The following is a 26,928-nucleotide window of genomic DNA, read 5'->3' on the forward strand; positions in this document are numbered from 1 at the left end:
GACCTGGATTGGCCACAGTGAGAACAGGCTACTGGGCTTGATGGACCTTTGGTCTGACCCAGTAAGGCTATTCTTATGTTCTTATGACTGGCTGATCTACTGATAGGCAAGCAGAAATTAAAAAAAAAACCAAACAAATCCCACTTCCATTCAATGCAGCATGTTACGATGGTAATGGCATTTTTTTTTTTCTGTCTTCACACAATTTTAATTCCGTAGTGATTTCCACACTACTAATTTACTGCATTGGGATATAGTAACACAGTAACATGTTTGGAAACTATATACTGCAGCTCAGTTCACAGCTGTAGTGCACAGCAAATTTTAGGGTTACCATACGGCTCCAGAAAAAAAAGAGAACGGATTGAGGCATCCGGGTTTTACTTCCATTGCTTTCAATGGGAGTAAAACCTGGATATCTCAATCTGTCCTCCTTTTTATGGAGCCATATGGTAACCCTAGCACGGCTTATTATATCTGCTTTCCGAAAGGACTCCCTTTGCTCAGTGCTGTGCACAAGAAGTTATTCAGAGGCCACACATCAATGATACTCAAACCTGTTCTGAAACTCCACAACCAGTTGAGTTTTCAGGAGATTCACAATGAATATGCACAAGATATCTGCATGCATTAGACTCAGTATATTTCTTTAAATCATTTTATTGAAAATGTCAATAAGAAAGCACAAACAATGGCACTAAACAGTTATTGCACAACAGAAACTATCAAGTCAAGCCAGTATGTAGAATCTAAATAAAATTCCCTCCCTACCAACCCCTTAAGAAATTTTGATCTTGAAGGTGAAACAGTAAAAAGAGATTGGTTTCTGATATCTCTGCTGGCCAAGATCTCCAAAGCCTCTCTCAAACAGCAGCAAACATGTTAAAAAGGGGAGGGGGGGAGGGAGGGGGGACACTACCCCTAGATTCAGTATACTGCATACTGACCGTGAATTTTGCAAAACAGAGTTAAGAAGTCCTGCCATACAGCATCTTTTATCCTGGGTATTAAAAAAAACAATTAAAGCCACCCAAGGCCACTGCAAGATTTCTATATATTGTGCCATTTAATTTAGAAACATCATTTACAGGAAGGTACAAATATATAATTCAGTGCATATAGATATTTTCTCTGCAGGGCCAGTGAGAGGGTATTAGTGTCCTGGATTAACCTTCAGCCTTTTAGTTTCAAGTTTTATTACCGTTTGATGAATCGCTTATACAAATTTTCTAAGCGATGAACAATTTAAAAAGCCACTAGTTAGTGGTCTCACATATAATTGGATATAAAAGACAACATACAAATTAAATAAACCGACTAACATTTTTGCAGTCAGATTAAAGACAGACATGATTGAAGGGGGAAAGGGGGGAAAAGTTACAAATTCAATTTATATTGGAAATTACAAAAAAGGAAAAAACGAGAGGGAGGGAAGGGGGTTAATGGGGTTAATATCTATAATAAAATATGAAGGGTCCAAAATAAGACATATTAAATATCAAAAGCGTCTTGAAACAAAAAAGTTTTCAATAATTTTTTAAAAGAGGTAAGATCTTTTTCATTTCTGATATAATGTGGCAGTGAATTCCACAATTTAGGAGCCATAACAGAAAACATATCACTTCTTCTTGTGCTAACGATTTTCAAAGAGGGAACCGTTAGTAAATTTAAAGAAGATGATCGAAGAGAGCGAGGGGCATTGTAAGGAATAATCATTCTTGTCATAAATTGTGGTTCATTGAAGGTTAGAACTTTGAATACTAAAAATAATATCTTAAAGTTAATACGGTGGGAAATAGGAAGCCAGTGTGATTTAATCATTAGTGGTGTAACATGATCATATTTTTTCGCTTTATGAATAAGTTTTATTGCCGTATTTTGGATTATCTGAAGCCGTCTTTTTTCTTTTTGTGTTATGTTGATTAGAAGAGAGTTACAATAATCGATTTTAGATATGATCATAGAATGGATTAATATATTAACAGATTTGGGGCTAATTTATTAGAACTTAGCCAGTTTTTTTATGAAGTCTAATTTTTTATTGATAGCCGTTATTTCTTCATCATTTTCCGGGTCAAAAGGGTGCAGAAGTTGAATATCATCTGCATAGGAGAATGATGTAAAACCTAGTGATTGCGAAATGGTGAGAAGTGGAGAGAGAAAAATGTTAAATAAGAGAGGTGACAGAATAGACCCTTAGGGTATCCCATAGGTAGAAGAGTAAGGTGTAGAGTAGTCATCATTAAATCTGACTCTGGAGGAACGGTCTGAGTGAAAAGAAGTTAACCATTTCAGAACTTGACCACCTATACCTAAAGATTCCAACCGATTCAGTAAAAGTTCGTGGTCAATGGTATTGAACGCTGCAGATAAATCTAACGAAAAAAGGGCAACGGATTTGTGATGGTCTAAGTAGTAATGGATGTTTGTTACAAGACCAATCATCGAATATTCTGTGTTGTGGTGTTTTCGAAAACCAGTTTGATTTGGGTGGAGGGCGTTCGAGGATTCAATAAAGTCTGAAAGTTGTTCAAAAACCAGTTTTTCAGTTAATTTCATTAGAAAGGGTAAATTGGAAATTGGGCGGTAATTGGAAGTATCGTCCTGACTGACTTTATAGTTTTTTAATATTGGTGTGACAATTGAGGTTTTCCAAGAAATGGGAACAGTTGCAGTGAGTAGACTGTTTTGAATAAGTGAAAGGATGAAAGGTCCGAAACAAGCAAAATAATTTTTTAGGTAAAATGGGGGGATTATTTCTAATCGAGAGCCCTTTAGATTGATTGATTTGATTGCCTTCTATGTCCCCTAAAGTTGGTGTTTTGAAATTAATGCATTTGGCTGTGGGTATGAAATTGTTTATCTTGTTACCAACAAAATTTTGTCGGATAGTGGCAATTTTTTTGCAGAAGTAGTCTGCCAGTCCCTATGCTTTTAGAGTGGATATTTGATTAGTAGTGCTGTTTTTTGTCTCTGGGTTAATGGAGCAGCTTCAATTAGCTTTCAGATCTTGCATTGTATCGGTTGCTTTTTGGATCTTACTTAATAAAGAGATTGAAACATAAAAATCATGATTGCTACAAAACCGGCCCTTCCAGAATGATTCTCTATAAATGCATACTTAGTTCTTTGAATTTGTGGGGCATTGTCAGGACCTATTGATTTGGCTGCAACTTCTCTTTGCCAATCCCCTGGGCACACTTTCTCTCTCTTCTCAAGTTAGGAATGTAACGAAAAAGTCTTTTCTTAGCCTTAGGATACTTAAACGGGTTTGCCATTTGTTTTGCCAACAACATTTTTCAGTTTTGGTTCAGGCGGTTATTTTATCACAATTGGATTATGCTAATTCACTTTGGGGTCCTTTTACTAAGGCCCGCTAACGATTAACTCGCATTAAATGCTAACGCGTCCATAGAATATAATGGGTGTATCCAAATTTAGTGCACGCTAAATCAGCTGGTGCACCTTAGTAAAAGAGGGGGTTTATGTTTGTCTGAATAAGTGCAACCCGAAAAGGCTGCAACTTTTTCAGAATAATGCGGCAAAACTGATATTTGGTAAGCATAAATACGATCGTGTTACACCCCTTGATTGGCTTCCCGTGTTTTGGAGAATTCAATTCAAATGCACATTCCTGCCTTCTTCAATTCCTCTCACTCAAGAAGGACTCAGAAACACAAACTTGGCTTCCCTTCTGTCAAGAGAATCCAAACTATTTCCAGCTTTTGCCAATCTTTTGCTTTCTTATCTGCAAAAATTTGGAATGAGCTTCCATCAGAGATTAGATTACTCTCCCAATTAACAACTTTCCGGAAAATGTTAAAAACTTATTTATTTCAGAAATCTCTAATTGATCCCAAATTAATATTTGGAGTAGAGATTGTTCTTACTCATTAGGAAATCTTGTTAACCGAGTCCAGCCCTTTTTCTGAGGGATAAATCTGTATATAAAACTACATATTGGATTGGATTGTCCCCCTAGGCCACTGCCTGCTTAGACTTGGCCCTGTTTCTTTGCTTCATTCAATGGCATGTCGAGAATGAAAGCCAGGGCCATGGCACTTGCTTTGTTGCATTTTTTCTTCTGTGGGTCTATTAGACAATTGTGCATGTGACGTCATCACAGGCCTATTGGAAAGTAAACTAGGGTTGAGCTGTGAGGAGCAGGGACATAGGAAGGGGCGGTGGAGGGCCAGCACCCCTCCTCATGCCACTCCTCCCCTTCCCTTCCCTGTACCTCTAAGTGTTCCTCGCGACAGTGTTGACTCTCCCGCTGAAGTCACTTCCGGGCGCCGGAAGTGGCGTTAAAGGGAGAGCCGACGGGATAACGAGGAGCACATTGAAGTTGTTGCTTGAGGGTGTGAACAACTAGAGGTACGGGGGAAGGGAAGGGGTGTGCGCGGCAGGGGGGATTAGAGGAGGGGCGCCTCTCACCCTCGCTACGCCACTGATTAGGAGCTTGATTTACTGGCCATTTACATTTCCAAGGAAATGCCGCAGTTGGCAAATACAGATATAGGGTCCACCAGATGGGACCATTTCACCAGGAAAGACACAGATGCTGCAGCTTATCAGTTAAATGGTCAACACAAGCCAATCTAGTTGACTTGTTCAGAAGCATCAGCACCTTGCTTCTTTCTTAGGGTTACCAGATGTCTGAGAAAGCCCCGACATCTCTTATTTTTAGAAGACTGTCCGGATGGATTTCCAAAATCTGGCGGTTTGTCTGGGTTTCGGAAAGCCCCAAGCTCAGGGAAGAAAAGATGAGGTTTGTGGGGAGCGGGGCCACATGTACTCTATTTTTTTTAGGGAATCTGGTAACCCTAATCTTACCCATGCACTCAGGACACTATTATCCCCCTTTTGAAATCTGCAGCAACTCCATCCCCACCCCTCTGAATTCTGCATAGTCCATCACTGCTGGAAATCCGCTACTACTGCCTGTTTGGATTGGCCAGGAGTAGGAACATCAGTGCATGAAAAGAGATGCCTGCGGATTGTGAACTCCACCCAGGCAGCTTGAATAAATGGAGGAAAAAGAACCCCAGGCAAATTCACTTAGCCAGCTATTTAATCCTGATTCTAGGCACAGGTCACATCACAGCCTTAAGTCCTTGTCCTAAGTACTAGGAAACAGTTAAATGAAATCTTCAGCTTTCTTTATACACAGGGCAGTGTACTGGCCGAGATTCCAGGTGTGGCATGAGACATCTGGGAAGGGAGGTGCCAGCAGACTGCCTACAAGACGTGCCTCTCCTCTCCATGCCTCTTCCCTTAAAACACCCCCCCATTGGCGGTTCAGGGCTCCATCTGGAGGGCATTCCTGCATGCGAGGACATTGACGTGATCAAGTTACGCATGAGTGCGACGTCATTGCGTCGATGTCGGCACATTTCAGGATACCTCAAGCGGCGGCCGCCACGTTTGGTATGCTGCATCTTCGCAAAGTTTGCAAGGCACCCATTGGCCCACCTCCTTTGCAGAGTCTTCTTGCTTTGTCCCAGTAATAATGTTTAGGCCAGAAGCTGAATTCCATGCAGTGAAGGACTTACAAGGTCACAGAACTAGGGTTACCATATTCACTAAGTCAAAAAGGAGGACGCTTGACCCCCACCCCAACACATCCATGCCTCACCCTGTCCCCCTAGCACAGCCTTTCTCTCTCCAGCCCCCAACCCAGGCCACCCCTGGAGTCAGGTAGGGCTTTTGTGAGTCTGCCCTGTCAACTAGTACCTTCGCTGGCGTGGCAATTTAAAAACTTCAAGCAGCCGGAAGCTTTAGCGACAAGACCTCCCAGGAAAGGGACTTGGGAGTTCTGATCGACAAGCCGATGAAGCCATCTGCGCAATGTGTGGTGGTGGCGAAAAGGGCGAACAGAATGCTAGGAATGATAAAGAAGGGGATCACGAACAGATCGGAGAAGGTTATCATGCTGCTGTACCAGGCCATGGTGCGCCCTACAGTACTGCATACAGCATTGATCACCGTACATAAGGACACAGTATTACTTGAAAGGGTCCAGAAAAGAGCGACTAAGATGGTTAAGGGGTTGGAGGAGCTGCCGTATAGCAAAAGATTGGAGAAACTGGGCCTCTTCTCCCTCGAACAGAGGAGATTGAGAGGGGACATGATCGAAACATTCAAGGTACTGAAGGGGATAGACATAGTAGATAAGGACAGGTTGTTCACCCTCTCCAAGGTAGGGAGAACGAGAGGGCACTCTCTAAAGTTAAAAGGGGATAGATTCTGTACGAACATAAGGAAGTTCTTCTTCACCCAGAGAGTGGTAGAAAACTGGAACGCTCTTCCAGAGTCTGTCATACTGACAGATTGAAGCAGTTAGGACTTTTCTCCCTGGAAAAGCGGAGACTTAGAGGAGACATGATAGAAACCTTCAAGATCCTGAAGGGCATAGAAAAAGTAAACAGGGACAGATTTTTCAATTTAAGGGGCACCACAAGTACAACGGGGCACTCGGAGAAATTGAAAGGGGACAGGTTTAGAACAAACGCTAGGAAGTTCTTTTTCACTCAGAGGGTGGTGGATACATGGAACGCGCTTCCAGAGGCTGTGGTAGACAGGAACACATTAAATGGTTTCAAGGAAGGTTTGGATAGATTCCTAGAAGAAAAAGGGATTGAAGGGTATAGATAGGTATAGACCACTACTCAGGCAATGGGCCTGATGGGCCGCCGCGGGAGCGGACCGCTGGGCAGGATGGACCTACGGTCTGCCTCAGCGGAGGCAACTTCTTATGTTCTTATGTTCACCCTCCAGGGATTCAAGACAAAGTTAGACAAGTTCCTGCTGAACAAAGACATATATGCTGATAGAGCTAGTCTCAGTTAGGGCGCTGGTCTTGACCCAAGGGCTGCCGCATGAGCAGACTTCTGGGTACGATGGACCACTGGTCTGACCCAGCAGCGGCAATTCTTATGTTCTTATCCTTCTGCCTTCGGCCTGTCCCGGAAGTCTTCACTCTGCAGCATCCTACCAACGCAGGAACAGGAAGTGCTGCAAAGCGAAGTCTTCCAGGACAGGCTGAAGTCAGAAGGATCATGCCGCTAATGCTGCCAACTGCCCAAAGTTTTTAAATTGCAGTGCCGGAGAAGGTACTAGGGACAGAGGAGACTCACGAGAGTCAGACCGGACTCCAGGTGGGAGCTGGGCTGGAGAGAGCGAGTCCAAAACCCGGACAAACGTTCTCCAGTCCAGGAAACTGTCCGGACATCCAGTCTTCTAAATCCAGACGTCAAGCAGCACCCCCCTTCCCCCATCTTATACCTGCAGGGAGCGTGCAAATCAGAGATTTCTGCGGCCTTCATGAGCATGAGGTACAGATAAACCCTGGCAGAACTGGGTGCCAAATGGAGCAAAACAGATCCAAGAAACTGGGAAAATTGCATTTCCACGCTTAATTTATTGCTGAATGAATAACTGCATTATCGTATGCCTAGCACCACTTTGGGTGAAAATGACAGCAAAGAAATCCTAATCAGTAAATAAACTGATAAATAGAAATCTGATTGTAGACATTGTGTACTTATCGCAGCGTGCACTGAGATCGTCTAGAGAATAATGCACAGCTTGGCTACCAGGCTGAGCCACTGTTTTCTTTTGAAACTGAAAGCCCCCCCCCCCAAACAAATTTTTCAGAGGTGCACTGCTCTGACTGTCTTTCAGCTCAAGGAGCAGAACTCTTGAGTGCCCCATTGCTTCTCACTCAAAGGAGTGGGACCCAATATAAACCCTTCTTAAACACATCAAGTTCATTTTGCTGTGTCAGACTCCTGCCTGTTGCTCGTGCCCAAATGCTGAGGGCTCCAGTACAGCCCCACTACTCAGCTACCACCCTTTAGACATCACTGGCCAGCCTGGCACTGTCCTGAAGGAGAGCACAACAGTAACAATTGTGATAACAAGATAATAGCACGTGTTGGTTTGGAATGCCTCCTGCAGGCTGAAAGGAGAACAGCCAGGGAACCGTGCATATTTATTGTCATTTTATGAATCAGATTTCAATAAAAACGACATCCTCCAATAGGGTATAAAAAGTCGCCAATGGAACACAACAGCAAGGTGAACTTGAAGACCCAGTCGACTAGGCAGCGTGTCACACGATGGGTGGCAGAAACGTCGAGTTGTTCTGAACGGTGGCCTGTTCGTTCTCCTCTGGCGTTCCCGTCCTCATCACTATGTCTCTATGGTTCTCTAGCGTGACCCTCTCCATATTCTGACTATCCATAGACTGTAACTTGTTCTCTGTCTCCTCTTCCACCACGGCCTCAGCCACCACCCTTAGTCGTTCATTTTCAAGGTTTATGACGCCTTTATCAGCAGTTTCTGTCCTTGACTTTTCAACACTACTTTGCAAGGTATCATCTGTTTAAAAAAAACAAAAAGCAAAAGCTAAATAGGAAAGCTTTAACCAGTAAGGAGAACTGTGTTCATGCTATGATTGGTTAGTATTCCCTGGCTCGTGAACCGCACAGAACCATGAAGTGGCTGCGGTATATAAGAATTTGTGTTATGTTATGTTAACTAATGGTGTGCTGCTGCTCCTTGCCCTTCCTGACTCGCTTCACTCTCCCTTGAATTTCCTGTTACTCATCTTTTTCATTCTCCGGTTTTATGTCCGTGCTACCAAACTTGCTTGTTATGGTGTCTAGCACTGGCAAAGCCATGGGTGGGTCGGAATGGGCACAGGCCCAAACAGCAGTAGCACAGTTGGTCTTTGGCTGGCAGGGATGCCCAAGACACCCACAGATCTGGCATCTCTTATTATTATTTTAGGTATTTATATACTGCCTATCAAACTGTCTAAGCCAGTGGTCTCAAACACGCGGCCCGGGGGCCACATGCGGCCCGCCAGGTACTATTTTGAGGCCCTTGGTATGTGTATCATAATCACAAAAGTAAAATAAAACAGTTTTTTGATCATATGTCTCTTTAACTATAAATTACAATATTATTATTAAGACTTAGCCAAAAGGAAAGATTTATAAACTATAAAGAGTTTTTACCTCATGCAAAATTGTTATTTCTTTAATAAGACAGTAACTATTTTTTCTGAGGCCCTCCAAGTACCTACAAATCCAAAATGTGGCCCTGCAAAGGGTTGGAGTTTGAGACCACTGGTTTAAGCAGTTTACAAACATTTTCTCTATCTGTCCTGGTGGGCTCACAATCTGTCTAATGTGCCTGGGGCAATGAGGGGATTGAGTGATTAGCCCAGGGTCACAAGGAGCAGCACGGGATTTGAACCCACAACCTCAGGGTACTGAGGCTGTAGCTCTAACCACTGCGCCACACTTTCCTCCAATACAATGGCAGAAGTGAGCCATGTATAGAAAAATGAAGCCATTGTGACATCACTGCTGAGGTTGGCTCTTAGGCATTGGTGGAATGAGGCATTATGACATCACAATCTCAGCTCTGGAATTTTGCTACTCTTTGGGTTTCTGCCAGGTACTTGGGACATCAGGGAAAGGGATCGGGACTTGTATACTGCCTTTTTGTAGTTTTACAAACGAGGATTGAGTGACTTGCCCAGGGTACCAACCACTCCTTCCTCTTAACTTCCTTCTCCAACCCCCTCCCCCCTCTAGTACCTTTTAAATCTTTCAGTGTGGGGCCATCAGCGAACAGCGACTCATAATGGCTGTTCGCAGCAGTCCCGAGTCTTCCCTCTGATGCAGCCTCCTGTTCCTGGGACTTCGTTAAGAGATGCCAGATTGCCTGGGGGAGAAAGATGCCGGGGCAGGGGGCTGGGTGGGGGTTCCTGGGCCCACTTTGTTCAAGCCCGCCCAAAACCGGGTGTCTGGCTAGGCCTCTGATATCTAGATGGATTTAGAGGAAGTGGCAAGTTTGCTAGCAGAGCTACAAGGCTGACTTGCTAGAAGGGAGCAGCAATATCCTATAGGCAGTCAGAATTCTATGGGAGATATCTTCAGTGCAAAGGATTGTGGGTAATGCCCCATACTAGAACAATGAAAGAATGTACAGCTAACAGCTGGAAAATACCCTCTGTGCAATGCAGACAGGAGAAACTGGACAAACAACTACGATTTTGCTGTGGACATTTATTTTTACAGGCATTTATATCCCACAAAAGTAGTAGAAACCATCAAATGCAGCTTATATACAAACATTTTGCCATCACTTAACCTTTACATGCATGCCTCACCATAGAAATGTAATACACAGAGAGCAGCGGTGTTTCTGCCTCCTCCTCCCCTCCCCCAATAGCCTCAGTACTTATGGTCTGAAGGGATCACGTCTAAGGGTAAGAGATTAATTGGACGCTCAAGTCCTTTGGCTGGCTGAGAAAACTTCCTTCAAGGAAGATAATTAGTTTATTGTATGCAAAACATTAAAATAAAAATGGCTTTAAAAGTCTCATCCTCTGTAATTCTGTGAGTTCCATTCCACCAGTTCCTTGTCATCGAGATTGTAAAAGAACCGTTCAGAATGTCTCTTCATTTCGGCCAGTTTTTAGAGGGGAATTTGAGCTGTTCAGACTTGCTGTACTGCCTTGACTAATTAGCAAAAACACAGTATCTTTTTTTTTTCACTTCTTGGATTACTAGTTTCTCAAGACCAGTCACAGCTCTCCATTTTATTTTTAATCTGAAAAAGACAGACCATGTGACACCTTATTATCAAAGATTCCATTGGCTACCACTGGAGGCAAGAGTGGTGTTTGTGGGGTCCTTTCATTACGGCGCGCTAAATGCTAAGGCATCCATTATATTCTATAGGTGACTTAGCATTTAGCGCGCACTAAATCGGTTAGCACGCCTTAATAAAAGGACTCCTAAATTTAGTTGTGTATGCTCTAAGGCACAGTTCTTCAACCGCCAGTCCGCGGACCGGTGTCGGTCCGCAGAAAATTTCTGCCGGTCCGCGCAGGGCCGGCGAGATCAAGTCAGCAGTTAAATTTCCTGCCAACTGCGGTTCCTGCTGACTGCTGTTCCTCCCAGCCTCAGGCGATGAAGACAGGCTGCCGACGTCGGGGCCTTCCCTCTGTGAGTCTTGCCTGTTAGGAAACAGGAAGTTGAAACAAAATAGGCGGGACTCAGAGAGTGAAGGTCCCGACATCGGCAGCCTGTCTTGATCGCCGCCCCTGCCGAGTTGCTGAAGAGGGCCGCGGGGAAGCTGCGAGTAGAACGGAGAGAGCTGCAGATTCAGGTGCAGGTGGAGGGAGATGGTCAGCATGTGCGAGCAAGATCCTGGGGAGCCTTCACAGTGGCTGTCTCCCCTCCCACCAGCTCTATTTGCCAGGGCAGTGATTTACCGGCAATTTCCTGCAGGCAAGTACTGAGAGCTGCTGGAAGGGGAGGAAGCCACTGTAGGAGGCTGGGAAGCTGCTGGATAAAGGGAGAGCTGTTACTGGACTTGGAGGGAGTTAGAAGGAGAGATGCTGCTGGGAGGGGAGGAGGGAAAGGGATGGGAAGAGAGTTAATGTTGGATAGAGGGAGGAGGGAAGGGAGAAGAAGGAGAGATGCTGCTGGAAGGGGAGGAGGGAAAGAGATGGGAAGAGAGTTAATGTTGGATAGAGGGAGGAGGGAAGGGAGAAGAAGGAGAGATGCTGCTGGGAGGGGAGGAGGGAAAGGGATGGGAATGTTAATGTTGGATAGAGGGAGGAGGGAAGGGAGAAGGAAAAAAGGAAGGAGGGAAGGGAGAAAGAAAAAAGGAAGGAAACAGCTGGCAGGGAGATTACAGGAGGGGAAGGGGGTCAGAATGGAATGGAGAGATCAGATGAGGGAAAGGGGAGAGAGAGGAATGAGAAAGTAGAGAGACATTGATGCTGGAAAGGGGGTCAGCAGAGAAATGAGAGAGGGATAAAGATGCTAGATCTGGTGTAGGAGAGATAAAAATGAAGAAGGCAGTGAAGCTGGAATGAATGATGTAAAAAGGAGAGAGGAGAAACAGGCTGGATGGACAGGGAAGAGTGAGAGAGGGCAGACATTGGATGGAACGGGCAAATGCTGGAAGGAAAAGAGTGAAAACAAGATGAAAGCAGAAACCAGAGACAACAAAAGGTAGAAAAAAATAATTTTATTTCTATTTTGTCATTAGAATATATCAGATTTGAAATATATATCCTGCTAGAGACATAACTGGGGACTGCAGTATTCTGTTAGCATGATATTTCTATGTAGCATTCTATAATAACTTGGCTTGTTCAGTTTTCTTGATAGTAGAGGGGATATATGTGAAGGGGAGGGGAGACAGGGGTTTTGTTGGTCCGTGCTCTGTATATTTGTATTTATAAAATCACAATTGTTCAGAATATTGTTTCTTTTTATACTTTAATAAAATACGTTCAATATAAAATCATAATTGCGGCTTGTGCAGATGGGATCAGATAGTTTGCGGGGACCGAGCTCGCGGAGATGGGGCGTAAACGGGATTTTTAAATTTTAGTCCTAGTAGTTTGCCGGTCTACAAAATAATTATTTTATTTCTGCCGGACCACGGGTGTAAAAAGGTTGAAGAACACTGCTCTAAGGTATCACATGGTCTCACGCCTACTTAGCTCATGGATCATTTCTCATTGGTGAACCCAAGACATTCATTACGAACATCTGCCTTATTGTTTTTCCATCGGTAAGAGGCTGTCAATATAAAAAATATGTCCAAAGACTATCATTTCAGGCAGTGAGATGGGATAAGGATTTTCTACTGCTTGATAACTGGTTCGTCTTCTTATCAACATTTTAGGAAACTGTTAAGGACTTATCTATTTGAAAATTTTTTATAAGTTCGATACAATAAAACCTTGGTTTGCGAGCATAATTCGTTCCAGAAGCGTGCTCGTAATCCAAAGCACTCGTATATATCAAAGCAAATTTCCCCATAGGAAATAATGGAAACAGACGGTTTGTTCTACAACCCAAAAACTTTAATACAAAAATACAGTACTTGTATTGCAAAACCTTGCTCGTTTCGAAAAGCCACTACACTGCGGGTGAATTGGGCGTGATGCTTGTATTACATTCAGCTGCGCTCAGCAATGCGACACACGTATATTGTGCATGCTTGACATGATGCACGCATACGTGCTCGTACTGCAAGACAATGCTCATTTATCGAGTTAAAATTTAATAAAATGTTTTGCTCGTCTTGCAAAACACTCACAAACCCCATTACTCGCTATCCAAGGTTTGACTGTATTTTATATCTTCCTGAGTTTGTTCAGTTTCTTTCTGCTTTGTTGACCACATAGAACTGTGAGGTTTTGTGGTATACAAAGAAGAAATTAGGTTCTTACCTGCTAATTTACTTTCTTTTAGCTCTCCAGATGGCATAGGCATCTTACAAGTGGGTTATATCTCATCATGACCAGCAGGTGGAGACTGAGACAGAACTTTGGAATGGTACGTAATAGGTTAACTCCCCCCTAATTACCTCAGTCTGCCGAATAGCCAAGCAGAACTAAGAACTGTAAACAGAAATAAACAAGAGTCCGAACCAGAGTAACAACTAATATAACTAAAGGCTGTTGGAAAATGCAAAGGAGAGATCCCAGCAAGAAAATGTCCCCACAGCTCGCCAGCTGAGCGACAGCCGCTGTTCTTCAATTCTCCCTGGCCCTAGAAAAATGCTAGAACCCGCAGAAAAAAAACAAAATCTGCACACGCAACACCCAGAAGAACAACACTAGCGAAGACTCAGCCCAAGAAGCCGCCTGACCCCTAGTGGAATTAGCCTTGAGAAAGTCTGGAACAGGCTTCTTATGAAGAAGTTATGCGGAAGCAATAGTCTCCTTGATCCAACGTGCAATGGTAGCCTTGGAAGCGCCATCCCTCAGTGTCTCCATGCGAAAAGAAAGAATCCTAAGAGCCCTGTTGACCCCCTTCAAACCTAAGATGGGTTGATAGGTTCCCTCTTTTTTGGGCACCACAAAGTAAATCGAGTACCTGCCAGAGAAACACTCCTGAGGAGGGACTGGAACTACTGCTTTGAGATCTAACAATCTTTGAAAGGTCTGGCGAAAAGCCTGCTTCTTCCACGGTGCCTGACAAGGCGAAGCTAGAAAAAGATCTGGCAGGGAGTGAGCAAATTCCAGGGCATAACCTCCCGAATCACCTCCAAGATCCACTGATCGGACGTAATTTCTGCCCATTTTGGATAAAAATCACGTAGCCGGGGGCACCCACCGGAATCAGAGGGAGTGCTGGAAAGGAGTCATTGGTCAGGATGGGTAGCTCGATGGTCTCCCCCCAAAGCCTGCATGCTCTGAAACGACCCCTGGAAAACCCAGAAGAGGATAAGGGAGCAGCCCCACACCCAGGGCGATATCTGCGGAACTTCTGCAAACGTCCCCGAGCAATGCCACCCCTAACAGCCAGGCGAACACAGTCTTCAGGCAGGCATGGAACTTTAGAGTCCGTCAGAGTCTGAACTAATTATCCAAATCCTTTCCAAACAAAAAAAAAACCCTAAAGGGAAATTTAGTGAGTTTAGTCTTGGACGCTTCATCCGCCGACCAAGTGCAAAGCCACAAGGTGCGACAAGCAGTCACCAAAAAAGCCATAGACTTGGCGGACATCCGCACCAAGTCGTAGAGGACGTCTGAGGCTGCCTTCTCAATATTTGCCACCTCCTGATCCACCAAGGACCAGTCATCAGACTCATGGTCAACGACACACCCGGACCACCGAAAAACTGCCCGAGCTACGAGCCCCTCACAAATAGCCACCTGGACTCCCAAGCAATAGCTGAGACTACCACATCTACCACTGGCGTCTTCAAGGTAGCCCTATCCCCCTCCGGGATGGGATACAAATGAGTCATAGAGCACATAAACCAAAACGGCACCTCTGGTGTATTCCACTGCGCCTGGATAACATCCCGAATATCCTGATGCATAGGAAAAGAGCGGGACGCAGAGTGAATTCCTTTAAGAAGAGGATCCTCCACACACGGGGTCTCAGGTGGCACATCCTCAAAAAGCAACACCGAGGAGACCTGAATCAGAACTGGGAGCTCGTCTCTCTGAAACAGACGCACGCCGGACGCCTCCTCACTGGTAGACAGAAAAACCGAATCCCCAGTACCAGTGGCCATCCCCTCAAGAAGATCCTGGAGGTCTCCCCAAGGGTCCAGGTCCTCACTGAGGTCAACACGCTCTTCAGACCGCAAGTCTTCATCCCAAGCAACCTTCAGGTGCTTGGACGAAGGAGGCAGAGGGGGTGGTAAAGAAGTAGAGGAGGGCAGAGCCGCACGGGGTGCAGAGGAAACACCCCCTCCCCCGAGAAACGCAGAACCCCTTGACACCTGAAATTAAGCTCTGCATAAAGTAAAAAATAAAACTAAGGAGAAAAAAACCCGACGGCCCCATGGGACTCCCTGCCACAACAGGAGACCCAGCTAAGACCTGCCCCTGTTTTGCAAGACAGTGGGAAGGTCACCCGAGGCTGCAGAGCAACTGAAGAGTCTTCACGCCAAAAATGGCGAAGTTGCAGTTGAAAATAACCTCTCCAGGGCCTGAAGTGGCTGGGAAGCCTGAACTGTCCCAGCTGCTAAAGCCGGCATCAGCTGTGAGAGAAACAGCTGTGAGGGTAACCTTTTTACTCTCACTGGCGGCGGCTGGGGAAGACCGGACTGCTGTCAGCTGATGACCTGCAAGGCACCCACTGTCCTCCACCGCTCCAGCTGGCCGCGAGTGCCTCGCATCTGGAGCAAAATGAGCCCTTCTTCCCCTGTGAAGTGCTCATTGCTCCATATGCCACCTAACTAAAGAAAAGTGCCGGTTAGTTGAAAAATACAGTAAAATACATTAAATTTAAAGGGAAAGGAACCCTTCAGACTGGCACTGCCTCAGGACAGGCTCCACTGGCTCTCAAAGCAGTATGCTAAAAAAATATTGGGGAGGTGGAGGGAGAGTGGGGAGGGACCCAGCACGAGACCGGCCGGGTTTGACACCCTCGAGGTCAGACAGAACCCCAAACATGGCCCACCCAAACTCAGTCCGGCACAAAAACAGGGAATATAAGAACATAAGAATTGTAGTCCATTGTGCCCAGCAGTCCGCTCACGCGGCAGCCCTCTGGTCAAAGACCAGCGCCCTAATGGGACTGGCCCTACCTGTGTACGTTCTGGTTCAGCAGGAACTTGCCTAACTTTGTCTTAAATCCCTGGAGGGTGTTTTCCCCTATGACAGACTCTGGAAGAGCGTTCCAGTTTTCTACCACTCTCTGGGTGAAGAAGAACTTCCTTACATTTGTATGGAATCTATCCCCTTTTAACTTTATAGCGTGCCCTCTCATTCTCCCTACCTTGGAGAGGGTGAACAACCTGTCCTTATCTACTATGTCTATTCCCTTCAGTACCTTGAATGTTTCGATCATGTCCCCTCTCAATCTCCTCTGTTCGAGGGAGAAGAGGCTCAGTTTCTCTAATCTCTCACTGTACGGCAACTCCTCCATCCCCTTAACCATCTTAGTCGCTGTTCTCTGGACCCTTTCGAGTAGTACCGTGTCCTTCATGTATGGCGACCAGTGCTGGACGCAGTACTCCAGGTGAGGGCGCACCATGGCCCAGTACAACAGCATGATAACCTTCTCCGATCTGTTCATGATCCCCTTCTTTATCATTCCTAGCATTCTGTTCACCCTTTTCACTGCCACCGCACATTGTGTGGACGGCTTCATCGACTTGTCGATCATAACTCCTAAGTCTCTTTCCTGGGAGGTCTCTCCAAGTACCGCCCCGGACATCCTGTATTTGTGCATGAGATTTTTGTTACCTACATGCATCACTTTACACTTATCCACGTTGAACCTCATCTACCATGATGCCCATTCCTTGGGCCTGATTATGTCACGTTGCAGATCTTCGCAATCCCCCTGTGTCTTCACTACTCTGAATAACTTCGTATCGTCTGCAAATTTAATCACTCATCGTACCAATGTCCAGATTGTTTATAAAGATGTTGAAGAGCACGGGTCCAAGCACCGAGCCCTGTGACACCCCACTAGTGACACTCTTCCAGTCCGAGCATTGTCCATTTAACCCCACTCTGATTCCTATGCTCCAACCAGTTTTTAATCCACGTGAATATTTCACCCTCGATTCCATGGCTTGCAATTTTCTGAAGTAGTCGTTCATGCGGAACCTTGTCAAACGCCTTCTGAAAATCCAGATATACAATGTCAACCGGGTTGCCCTTGTCTATCTGTCTGTTTACTCCTTTAAAGAAATGCAGCAAGTTCGTCAAACACGATCTGCCTTTGCTAAAACCGTGCTGACTGGTCCTCATCAGCCCGTGTCCGTCAAGGTGATCAATAATGCGATCCTTTATCAGCGACTCTACCATCTTTCCCGGTACCAAGGTCAGACTCACCGGTCTGTAGTTTCCCGGATCTCCCCTTTCTTGAAGATCGGCGTAACATTCACCACCTTCCAGTCTTCCGGAATCTTTCACGATTTGATCGACAGATTGGCTATTAGTTGAAGCAGTTCAGCTATGGTCCCTTTCAATTCCTTGATGACCCTCGGATGGAAGCCATCCGGTCCCGGGGATTTATCGCTCTTAAGCCTATCAATCTGCCTACACACCTCCTCTAGACTGACCATCAATCCTGTCAGCTTTTTGTCTTCAAGTTTCAAGTTTAAGTTTCAAGTTTTTATTTGTATTTGATGAATCAATATTTAAGTTACTAAGCAATTTACAACTTCGTAAAACAGGTTTATATAAGTAAGCAAAATAAAACTAACAGTTTAGAGACATACACGAAACGTGAAGGATATAGGGGGAAAGTTACATCTTCATAGTTTAAGAAAATAGACAAAAACAAGGAAAAAAACAATGGGATGGGTAAATAAAACTGCACCATAATATCGTCATCTAGAAGAGAGAAAGTTAAAGATTGAACGCGTCTTTAAAGAGGTAACTTTTTAGAAGTTTTTTGAATTGGTTAAGGTCTTTTTCTTCTCTAATATACTGGGGAAGGGCATTCCACAGTTGGGGGGCCATTACTGAGAACATGTCATGTTTTCTAGTGCCTATGATTTTCAGTAATGGGACCATTAGGAGTTTTTGGGCTGTCGATCGAAGAGACCGGGAAGTATTATGGGGGTTGAGCATTCTATTGATAAATTGTAATTCTTGAAAAATTAAAGTTTTAAATACAAGAAGTAATATTTTGAAATCAGACAAAGAAAAATCCAAACCTTGGTCCAACCCCTGCGGCGTTCCACAAGGGTCCCCACTGTCCCCTACTCTCTTCAACCTATATACGGCCTCTCTTGGCGTTTACCTGAACAAACAAGGCCTATCCTCTTATGGCTATGCTGATGACATCACCATTCTCATTCCTTTCGACCAACCAATGCTCTTAATGTCAGACACACTACACAGAACTCTAGCTACAGTTACGACTTGGATGGAAGCCCACAAACTGAAACTCAACCCAGACAAAACTAAATTCATCCTCCTAGAAAATAACAAAATCCCAACCATAACCAACTTAGAAATCAACTCTATCAACTACCCTTTGCAAACCACCCTAAAACTTCTAGGTATGACTATTGACAGAGGCTGCACCATGCAAGCACAAATTAACAAAACAATACTGAAATCTTTTGCAGTTATGAGAAACCTTAGACAAGTCCGAAAATTCTTCGAAAAAACACAATTTCAGCTCCTAGTACAATCTCTAATCCTAAGTATCCTAGACTATTGCAACATCCTCTACCTCCCCTACCCTGCAATAATGATTAAACAACTACAGGCAATTCAGAATACAGCTCTGAGACTCGTCTATTCATTGAAAAATCATGATCACATTACTGAGGCATTCATCAATTCTCATTGGCTTCCAATCCAGGAAAGAATACAATTTAAATTCTACTGTATACTACTATAGATGGAGACAGCCCAACCTACCTAAATGACCGCCTCATCCAAACCACCTCTACCAGGCATAGAAAAACACACACCCCATTCACTTACCCCCAAATCAAAGAAGTAAAACGGAAAAAACTATACAACGGACTACTGGCCACTCAGGCAGCGAAGATAGACAACCAAGTCTCCAACCTATTGACAACAACCCCAGACTACAAGATGTTCAGAAAGGAAATAAAAACTATACTCTTCAAGAAATTCCTTAATAAAGCTTAATACCATGATAAAGCTTAACCCCCCTCTTATCATCCTCTCCCTAACCCCAGATCCTACTTTTCCCTCTCTTGGAAACCTTCTCTGATTTAACATTGTAACCCTTCTTCCATAACTCTTTTTGTAATCCGCTTTGAACCGAAAGGTAATGGCGGAATAGAAATCTGTAATGTAATGTAATGTAACTAATTGGGAGCCAATGGGAGTTAATCAGTAGGGGGGTAACATGATCATATTTTTTACCGTTGTGTATAAGTTTAGCAGCCGTGTTTTGTATTATTTGAAGGCGTCTTTTTTCCTTTTGTGTAATATTAATTAATAGAGAGTTGTAATAGTCGAGTTTGGCAATGACCAGAGAGTGAATTAATATATTAATTGATTTCAGCTCGAGAAATTTGGAGATTGAACGTATCATACGTAGTTTGTAAAAACACAGTTTGACTGTATTGCTTATATGATCATGGAAAGAGTTTATCATCGATGATAACGCCTAAAATTTTTAAAGAAGTCACTGATTCAGAGTATTGTTAAGGGAAAATGGAATGCTCCTTTTCCACGGGAAAAGGAGTGATTTTGTTTTTTGGATTTTAAGGCTAGCTTGATGGGTTTAAGGCTAGCCTGATGGGTTCTGGTATGCTGTGTAAATCGTCTTCAGTAAATACAGACGCAAAAAATGTGTTCAGTTTGTCGGCGATTGCTTTATGGCTTGAAGTTCTTCGCCTCCTTGGCTATTTTTTCCTCGTAATCTCTTTTGGCCCCTTTTACTGCCTTAAGGCACCTGCTTTGATGTTGTTTGTGCTTGTTCCAGTTTTCGTCCGTTTTTGACCTTTTCCATTCCTTAAATTAAGTTTTCTTGTCTCTGATCGCTTCCTTCACCTCTACAGTGAGCCACGCTGGTTCTTTGTTCTTTTTCCTCTTGGATCTCTTGTTGATACGTGGTATATATAGATTTTGCGCCTCGGTGACTGTGTCCTTAAAAAGGGACCAAGCTTGCTCTAGTGTTTTTACAGTGCTTATCCTCTTCTTAATCTTCTTCCCTACCATGAGTCTCATCCCTTCGGAATTCCCTTTTCAGAAGTTCAGTGCCGTGGCTGTCGTTTTGGACCGATGTTTCTCCCCTGCGTCCAGATCAAAGCGGATCATATTGTGATTGCTGTTTCCCAGTGTCCCTTCTACTTCTGCATCTTATGCCTGTCCTTACAGGCCATTTAGAATTAAGTCTAGAATTGCATTTCCTCTAGTATTTTCCTTGACAAGTTGTTCCAGGAAGCAATCGCCTACAGCAGCGGTCTCCCTAACGCAGCCGGAGGTGCCTAGGTTCTAGTCTATTCCCGGATAGTTGAAGTCATCCATGATAACTGCGTTGCCTCCCTTGCAGTTGCATTTAATCTCGTCCATCATTTCTCCATCCATTTCTTTGGACTGCCCTGGGGGTCGGTAGTAGATGCCAATCTTCGATCCAGGCCATTTGTTCCTGGAATTTTGACCCATAGAGACTCTAACTTATCCGTCAGTTGTGGTGTGTTCTCTCCAGTAGATTCAATTCCCTCTTTGACATATATGGCAATGCCCCCACCTTTTTGAGCCACTCTGTCTCTGCAGTATAGTTTATATCCTGGTAACATAGTGTCCCAGACGTTTTCCTCAGTTCACCATGTTTCCGTGATGCCTATGATGTCAATGTTATCTTTTTGTGCCATGGCTTCTAATTCACCCATCTTATTCCTAAGGCTCCTTGCGTTCGTGTACATACACTTGAGTTTGCGGCCTATTCCTTTCTTGCATTTCCTTCCCTCTTGTGTCCTTTTCGATCTGTCTTGCCTGTAATCCGGTGAGTCTTTCCCTCTGTCTTCTTGCATGGTATCCTTCGAGGTATACCGGTTCCTGAACCATCAACTCTCTTTCTTGGTCGACTCAGCTTTCCCCTTCTTCCTAGTTTAAAAACTTCTCAACTTCTCTCTTGATGTTGCTTACAAGTAGCCTCGTTCCATCTCTGCTGAGGTAGAGTCTGTCCTTCCTGTACAGCTTGCTCTTCCCCCAGAACGTCATCCAGTTGCGCACGAAGTGGAATCTTTCTTCCTCACACCAGCACCGCATCCACGCATTGACTGCTTGCAGCTCCATCTGCCTCTTCTCATTAGCCCTGGGTACCGGAAAGGATCTCCGACAATGCTTTCCTCTGCGTTCTGGTCTTCAGATTCCTTCCTAGCATCCGTAACTGGTACTTCCCTGTTGTAGTTCCTGTGCTCACGTTGTTCGTCCCCACATGGATCACTACTGCCATATCTTCTTCTTCCACTAGGAGTCCTGAACAAAATCCAACAGCCCTACAGAAGGGAGATGGGTACAACTCACTCACACCTGCTGCAGACTGAGAGGTAATTAGGGGGAGTAACCTATTTAGTACCATTCCAAAGTTTTGTAACAGTCTCCACCTGCTGGTCATAATGAGATATAACCTGCTTGTAAGATGCCTATGCCGGTCTGGAGAGTTGCTAAAGAATACATTTTTATGTTATGTGATCTTCTTTTTCCTGATATAAGGAGGCAACATTTTGCCCTGGAGAAGTCGCCTGGATTGCTTACGGATGCTTTTCCCTGCATCTGCAGGGCCATTAGTGTCTACAGGGTTTAAGTCCTATCCTTCAGTGTGGATTTGGTCACTCTGTTGCTACCACATTTATCTCTAATGGAATATTAAAATGGTTCTTGGAAATTGTTGAATGGGGGAACTACAGAGAAAGACATGTTCAAGAAGAACTGTAAATTACAATGGTATGATCCAAAGAGAGGTCAAGTCACCATATAATAAAAGGCAGACTAAAGAGAAGAGCACTGGAAAAATGATAATTTGGAAAACAGGCTTTGGAAGAGTGAAACAACTAATGGAGCACTGATCAGCAGTAACCTAGGTTCAGGGCTGTGGCTTCTGTGAAGCAAAGTGTGTCACGGGATTTGTGATCACTAGAAGTCAACAGAGTAGAAACAAATGTTTGTCTCTTAGAACTAACAAGACAAAAATAAAAACACATGCCAAACAGCAGCTCTTCCAAATACCTGAACACATCAGACCAGGGGGTTTTCACCCGAATCCTCGGGATGCGCTTGGGTCTGTTTTTCAGGATATCCCCAATGAATATGGATGAGAAAGATCTGCATGTAAATAAACGTAGTATATGCAAATCTATCTCATGAATATTCAATGGTGTGTCCCAAGAACAGGATGAAAGCCCCTGCATCAAACTAGAGAATGACACGGGGAGCGATCCCCGCAGGGAGCCGCGGGGTGGCTGCGGTTTGGCTGCGGGCTTTGGAGACTCCATAGACAAATCGCCGCAGACACGGGGACAAAAGTTTTCACCGCCCGCAAAAACGGTGAAAAGATTTGTCCCCGCAGGCAAATGTACCCCCTTCTATGTACCGCTATTTACCTTGTCTTCACCGTGAGTCTTTAGTTCGGGACCGGGTGTCAGATTTTTTCCGGCGGCCATGTTTGTCTCCGCGTGGTCTGTCTCCTCAATTCTCTAGTCTCTACCCGACTTGCACGTTGCCGCATTGACTCCGCCCCCTAATATACAGGCTCTTCATTGGTCAGTTCTTTTTGCTCAAAGAAGGGGACCAATCGCTACTGCCACACCTGGTATTTAATGGGTTGTAGCGCAGCAGTAGCGATTGGATTTCGGAGCCGAGCCCAGGATTTTAATTTTGTTTGCAGTCGCTGCCTCGCTTGGATTCACTCGTTTCACTTCGTCAGGTACAAGTAAGTGTTCTCCCCGGCTGATTTAGATGACCACCCAGCTAATCCTGCTGTTGCCGCCGATGCTCCTTCCCGGGCTAACTCGCCGCCGAAAATTTTGTTTGAAGCCTGCCTTTTTTTGCCAGCATGCTTTTACTTGCTTCGGGCCTTCCTCGTTGCTAGGACCTGCCTACTTTCTGTTTCCGCGAAGGCAGGACCCAGCAGTGAGGAAGGCCCGAAGCAAGTAAAAGCAGCAAGTTGTAAGCTTCCCTCCGGGCCGGGGCTCTATCGTATGCGTGCTGGCTTCCCTTCTCTTCCCCCCCCCCCCCCCGGGATGCTACTTCTGGTTTCGGAGGGAAGAGAAGGGTAGCCAGCACGCACACAATAGAGCCCCGGAGGGTATATTTGTCTATTTTTGTATAGTTGTTCCTGATGTGACATTGCATAAAATCATCTGCCTTGATCTCTTTGAAAACCTGCAGAATATATATGGGGTGGGGGAAGATTAGTGATAGAAAAATTGTATGGAAAATGACTGTTTTCAATTTAGTGATCAAAATGTGTCAGTTTTGAGAATTTATATCAGTTATCTATATTTTGCATTATATTTGTCTATTTTTCTATAGTTGTTTCTGAAGTGACATTGCATATTTTAGTCATCTGTCTTGACCTCTTTGAAAAATGAAACAAATATTAATTAATATTTTCTCTGCATATAGTGTGCTTTGTGTTTCTTTTAATTTTGTGGTTACCATAATGAATTAATATTATATACATGAAAAATGAATGGAAGAAATTGCATTACAATTAGTACTATTTACTATTATGATGGGGATGGGGGTCAGGTGTGGAGATTGGCCTGGGAAACTTGGTTGAGAGAAACACTGGTCTAGGTGACTATGGACTTCACTCAGTAAGGGCCCCTTTTACAAAGCCACAGTAGCGATTCTCCCTTGGCAAATGCACCAAAGTCCATTTGCTGTGGCACAATTGCACGAATGCATGCCCTTAAAAATCAGATTTCATGGTAGCAGGTTTGCATTTTAACCCACTTGTGCAGATGATTTGTTGTTCATCCACGGGTTAAAAAATAAGGATAATTAAAAGTACAGGTTGTGTTTTGTTTTTGTATAGTTAACTAAGTTGTAAAGTTGTAAAGAATGTTTCCTTTATACGTTAATAAAGATAAGTATATAAAATCATACCTGTTTGAGGCTTTTATGCATGCTGCGGTGACGGTGACGGGGCGGTGAATGGGATGGCAGTGGCGGTGACGGGGCGGTGAAAGGGATGGCGGTGACGGTGACGGGGCGGTGAAGGGAATGGCGGTGACGGGGCGGTGCAGAGGATAGTCGGCCGGGGACGGGGCGGTGACGGGGACAAATTTTTTCCCCGTGTCATTCTCTACATCAAACCCTATTCCAACAGCCTCCCCAAATGCAAAGAAGATAAAAGTCCTTTCTGAATCTAGAACACATCACGTTTATTATTTTTTTAGCCTTACCTGTTCTTATTATATTATGTGTAATGTCTTTGGCTTTGTCTACGGTGATGACTGATACTTCACTTTGCCTCCTTGTAGGATTTATCCTCTGCTTTAGTTTCTGTATTCTGGCGTCCTGGATCCAGCCATGCTGCATCGCTTCATCAGGAGTCATGCGGCCCACGGGGTCCCATCTGCTCCCAAGAAAAGTTGCCAGGGAAACATCCAGTTGTGCGTTCACGCCATGGTCACATGGAAAAGAAAAAAGATTGAAATAGTGTTGGGGAACATACCTCAATACATCCCTGGATCGGTAGCTCTGTTTCCACAAACTTTGGCTCATTCGTTCTTTAACCTCAGTTCTTGAAACTGATGCTATCACAACCCTCATTCACTCACTGGTCATTTCTCATTTAGATTACTGCAACTCTCTATACAATGGCATTACTCAAAAATAATGTTGTCGTCTGTAGCTCATTCAAAATACGGCAATCAAACTTATCTATAAGGTTGGAAATATTATCATGTTACTCCTCTTCTGTGAGAAGCTCACTGGGTACCCATCACCCACCGCATCACCTATAAAACTTTAATGCTAGTCTTTAAAATCAAACTTTCTGTCTCCCATCTTTTCTTGATAAACTCATCATCCCCTTTTGCCCTCCCTGGACCCTTAGATCGGCTGATCAGAACTTACTGACCATACCTTCCATCAAAGAATTCTACTACACTAGAAAAACTAACTTTTCCGTCGTAGCTCTGACTTTATGGAATGCCATGCCACCTCAATTCCGCCTCGAAAATTCACTCGACAAATTCAAGACTAAACTAAAAACTTTCTTATTCCAAAATGCATACCATAGCATGTAAATATTTCCTTCCAACAGCTAGCAAAATAAATATGAACCGCTTTTAAGAAGTGATCCCCATTCCTGGTGTTTTATCCTCCCCCCCTCTTCCCTTTAATTAATTTGTTTTTAATTATGTAATTATTAACTTTCCCCTCCCCATTTACCCTCAAGCTCATGTTCGTATTTGTAATCTGTCTATTTAATGTTCACATTTTCCCCTCCCAAAATTTATTTTAAGTTTTCATTTTTTTTAGCATTGTAAACTGGCCAGGTGCATGTCGATGGTGGTATATTAAAATTAATAAAAACTTGAAACTTGAATGTTGCTACTTTTTGGGATTCTAGAATCTTTCTATTCCTTGGGATTCTGTATGGAATGTTGTTACTCTTTGGGATTCCGGAATCTTGCTATTCCTTGGGATTCTGTAAAGAATGTTGCTACTCCTTGGGTTTTGGCCAGGTACTAGTGACCTGGATTGGCCACCATGAGGATGGGCTACTGGGCTTGATTGGTCTGACCCAGTAAGGCTATTCTTATGTTCTTATATCAAAAGTGAAAAGCAGTTTGATCAATCATGAGGAACAAACACTTGCCACAAATACACACTGAAAGCTATTACAAAATTAATTAAATTAATGGTTCATAGACAGTAACGCAGAAGACAAAGGTGCGCGCCGACAACTGAGCGCAAGACGGAGGCGCGCACCGAAGAAAAAGACTGTTTTTAGGGGCTGCGACAGGGGTTTTTGTTGGGGAGCCCCCCCCCACTTTACTTAATACAGATCGCGGTGGCGTTGTGGGGGGTTTGGGCGGGTTGTAACCCCCCACATTTTAGTGAAAACGTAACTTTTTCCCTAAAAACAGGGAAAAAGTTAAGTTTTCAGTAAAATGTGGGGAGTTACAACCCCCCCAAAACCCCACAACGCGGCGCGATCTGTATAAAGTAAAGTGGGGGGTTCCCCCCATACTCCCCGTCGTAGCCCCTAAAAACAGTCTTTTTCTTCGGCGCGCACCTCCGCGCTGCGCTCAGTTGTCTGCTCGCGCCTTTGTCCCGGCGCGCTTTTGACCTGACACCAAATTAATTCATAAGAACGTAAGAATTGCCATACTGGGACAGGCTGGTGTAATACAATATTTATAAGGAAGAGGCGAGAAGGTATGGATTTTTTTCTGTTTTGAGTTTGTATGTCTCTCTGTCTCCTTAGCCGCTGTCTATCTGTTTTCTCTGGCTCCCCTGTCTGTTTGTCATTCTTTCTGTGTCTCTGCCTGGCCCCTTATCTGTCTGTTTGTCTTTTTTCTGTCTGTCTCTCCCCCTGACCCTCTGCCTATCTCTCTCTGGTCCCCCGAGCAAACCAAGATTGCTGCCTGCCCCCCCAGCACCACACCACTCCCCCCAAAGCAGCCCCTTTTCCCTCTCCCCCTCCACTTTTTTCTTTCTCTCTGTCTCTCTCCCTGGCCCCATTATCATATTATAGTTTATTACTTCTATTCCGGCTGAGTCCTCTACATCTGGTTGAAAATACCAGAGGAGAATCCAGAAAAATGCACAAAAATGCAGGAGCTGAAAATACTGAGAGAAGCCTGTAGTAAAATACACATGAGCACAGAGGCTGCAAATGCCAGAGCAGAGTTTGAGGGCATTGGTCGTGTGCGTCGTGAGAGCGACAAGCACTGAGGCTATTAGAAGAGGAAAAAGTTGCTGAGTACGTAATATCTGTACCTGTT

General features: G+C 44.3%; 1 protein-coding gene across 1 annotated transcript in view; it reads right to left on the bottom strand.

The window, feature by feature from the left end:
• Positions 1 to 7,076: 7,076 nt before the first annotated feature.
• Positions 7,077 to 26,928, bottom strand: part of DYRK4 (dual specificity tyrosine phosphorylation regulated kinase 4) — a 161,513-nt gene continuing 141,661 nt past the window's right edge. The window contains exons 16-17 of the mRNA XM_033951753.1: positions 24,373 to 24,545; positions 7,077 to 8,382 (exon numbers count right to left, since the gene is read on the bottom strand). Coding sequence (XP_033807644.1) covers positions 8,114 to 8,382; positions 24,373 to 24,545 — 442 coding nt within the window. The 3' untranslated portion in view covers positions 7,077 to 8,113. The remainder of the gene's footprint in view (positions 8,383 to 24,372; positions 24,546 to 26,928) is intronic.

Source organism: Geotrypetes seraphini, chromosome 7, assembly GCF_902459505.1.
Source record: "Geotrypetes seraphini chromosome 7, aGeoSer1.1, whole genome shotgun sequence".
Taxonomy (NCBI): domain Eukaryota; kingdom Metazoa; phylum Chordata; class Amphibia; order Gymnophiona; family Dermophiidae; genus Geotrypetes; species Geotrypetes seraphini.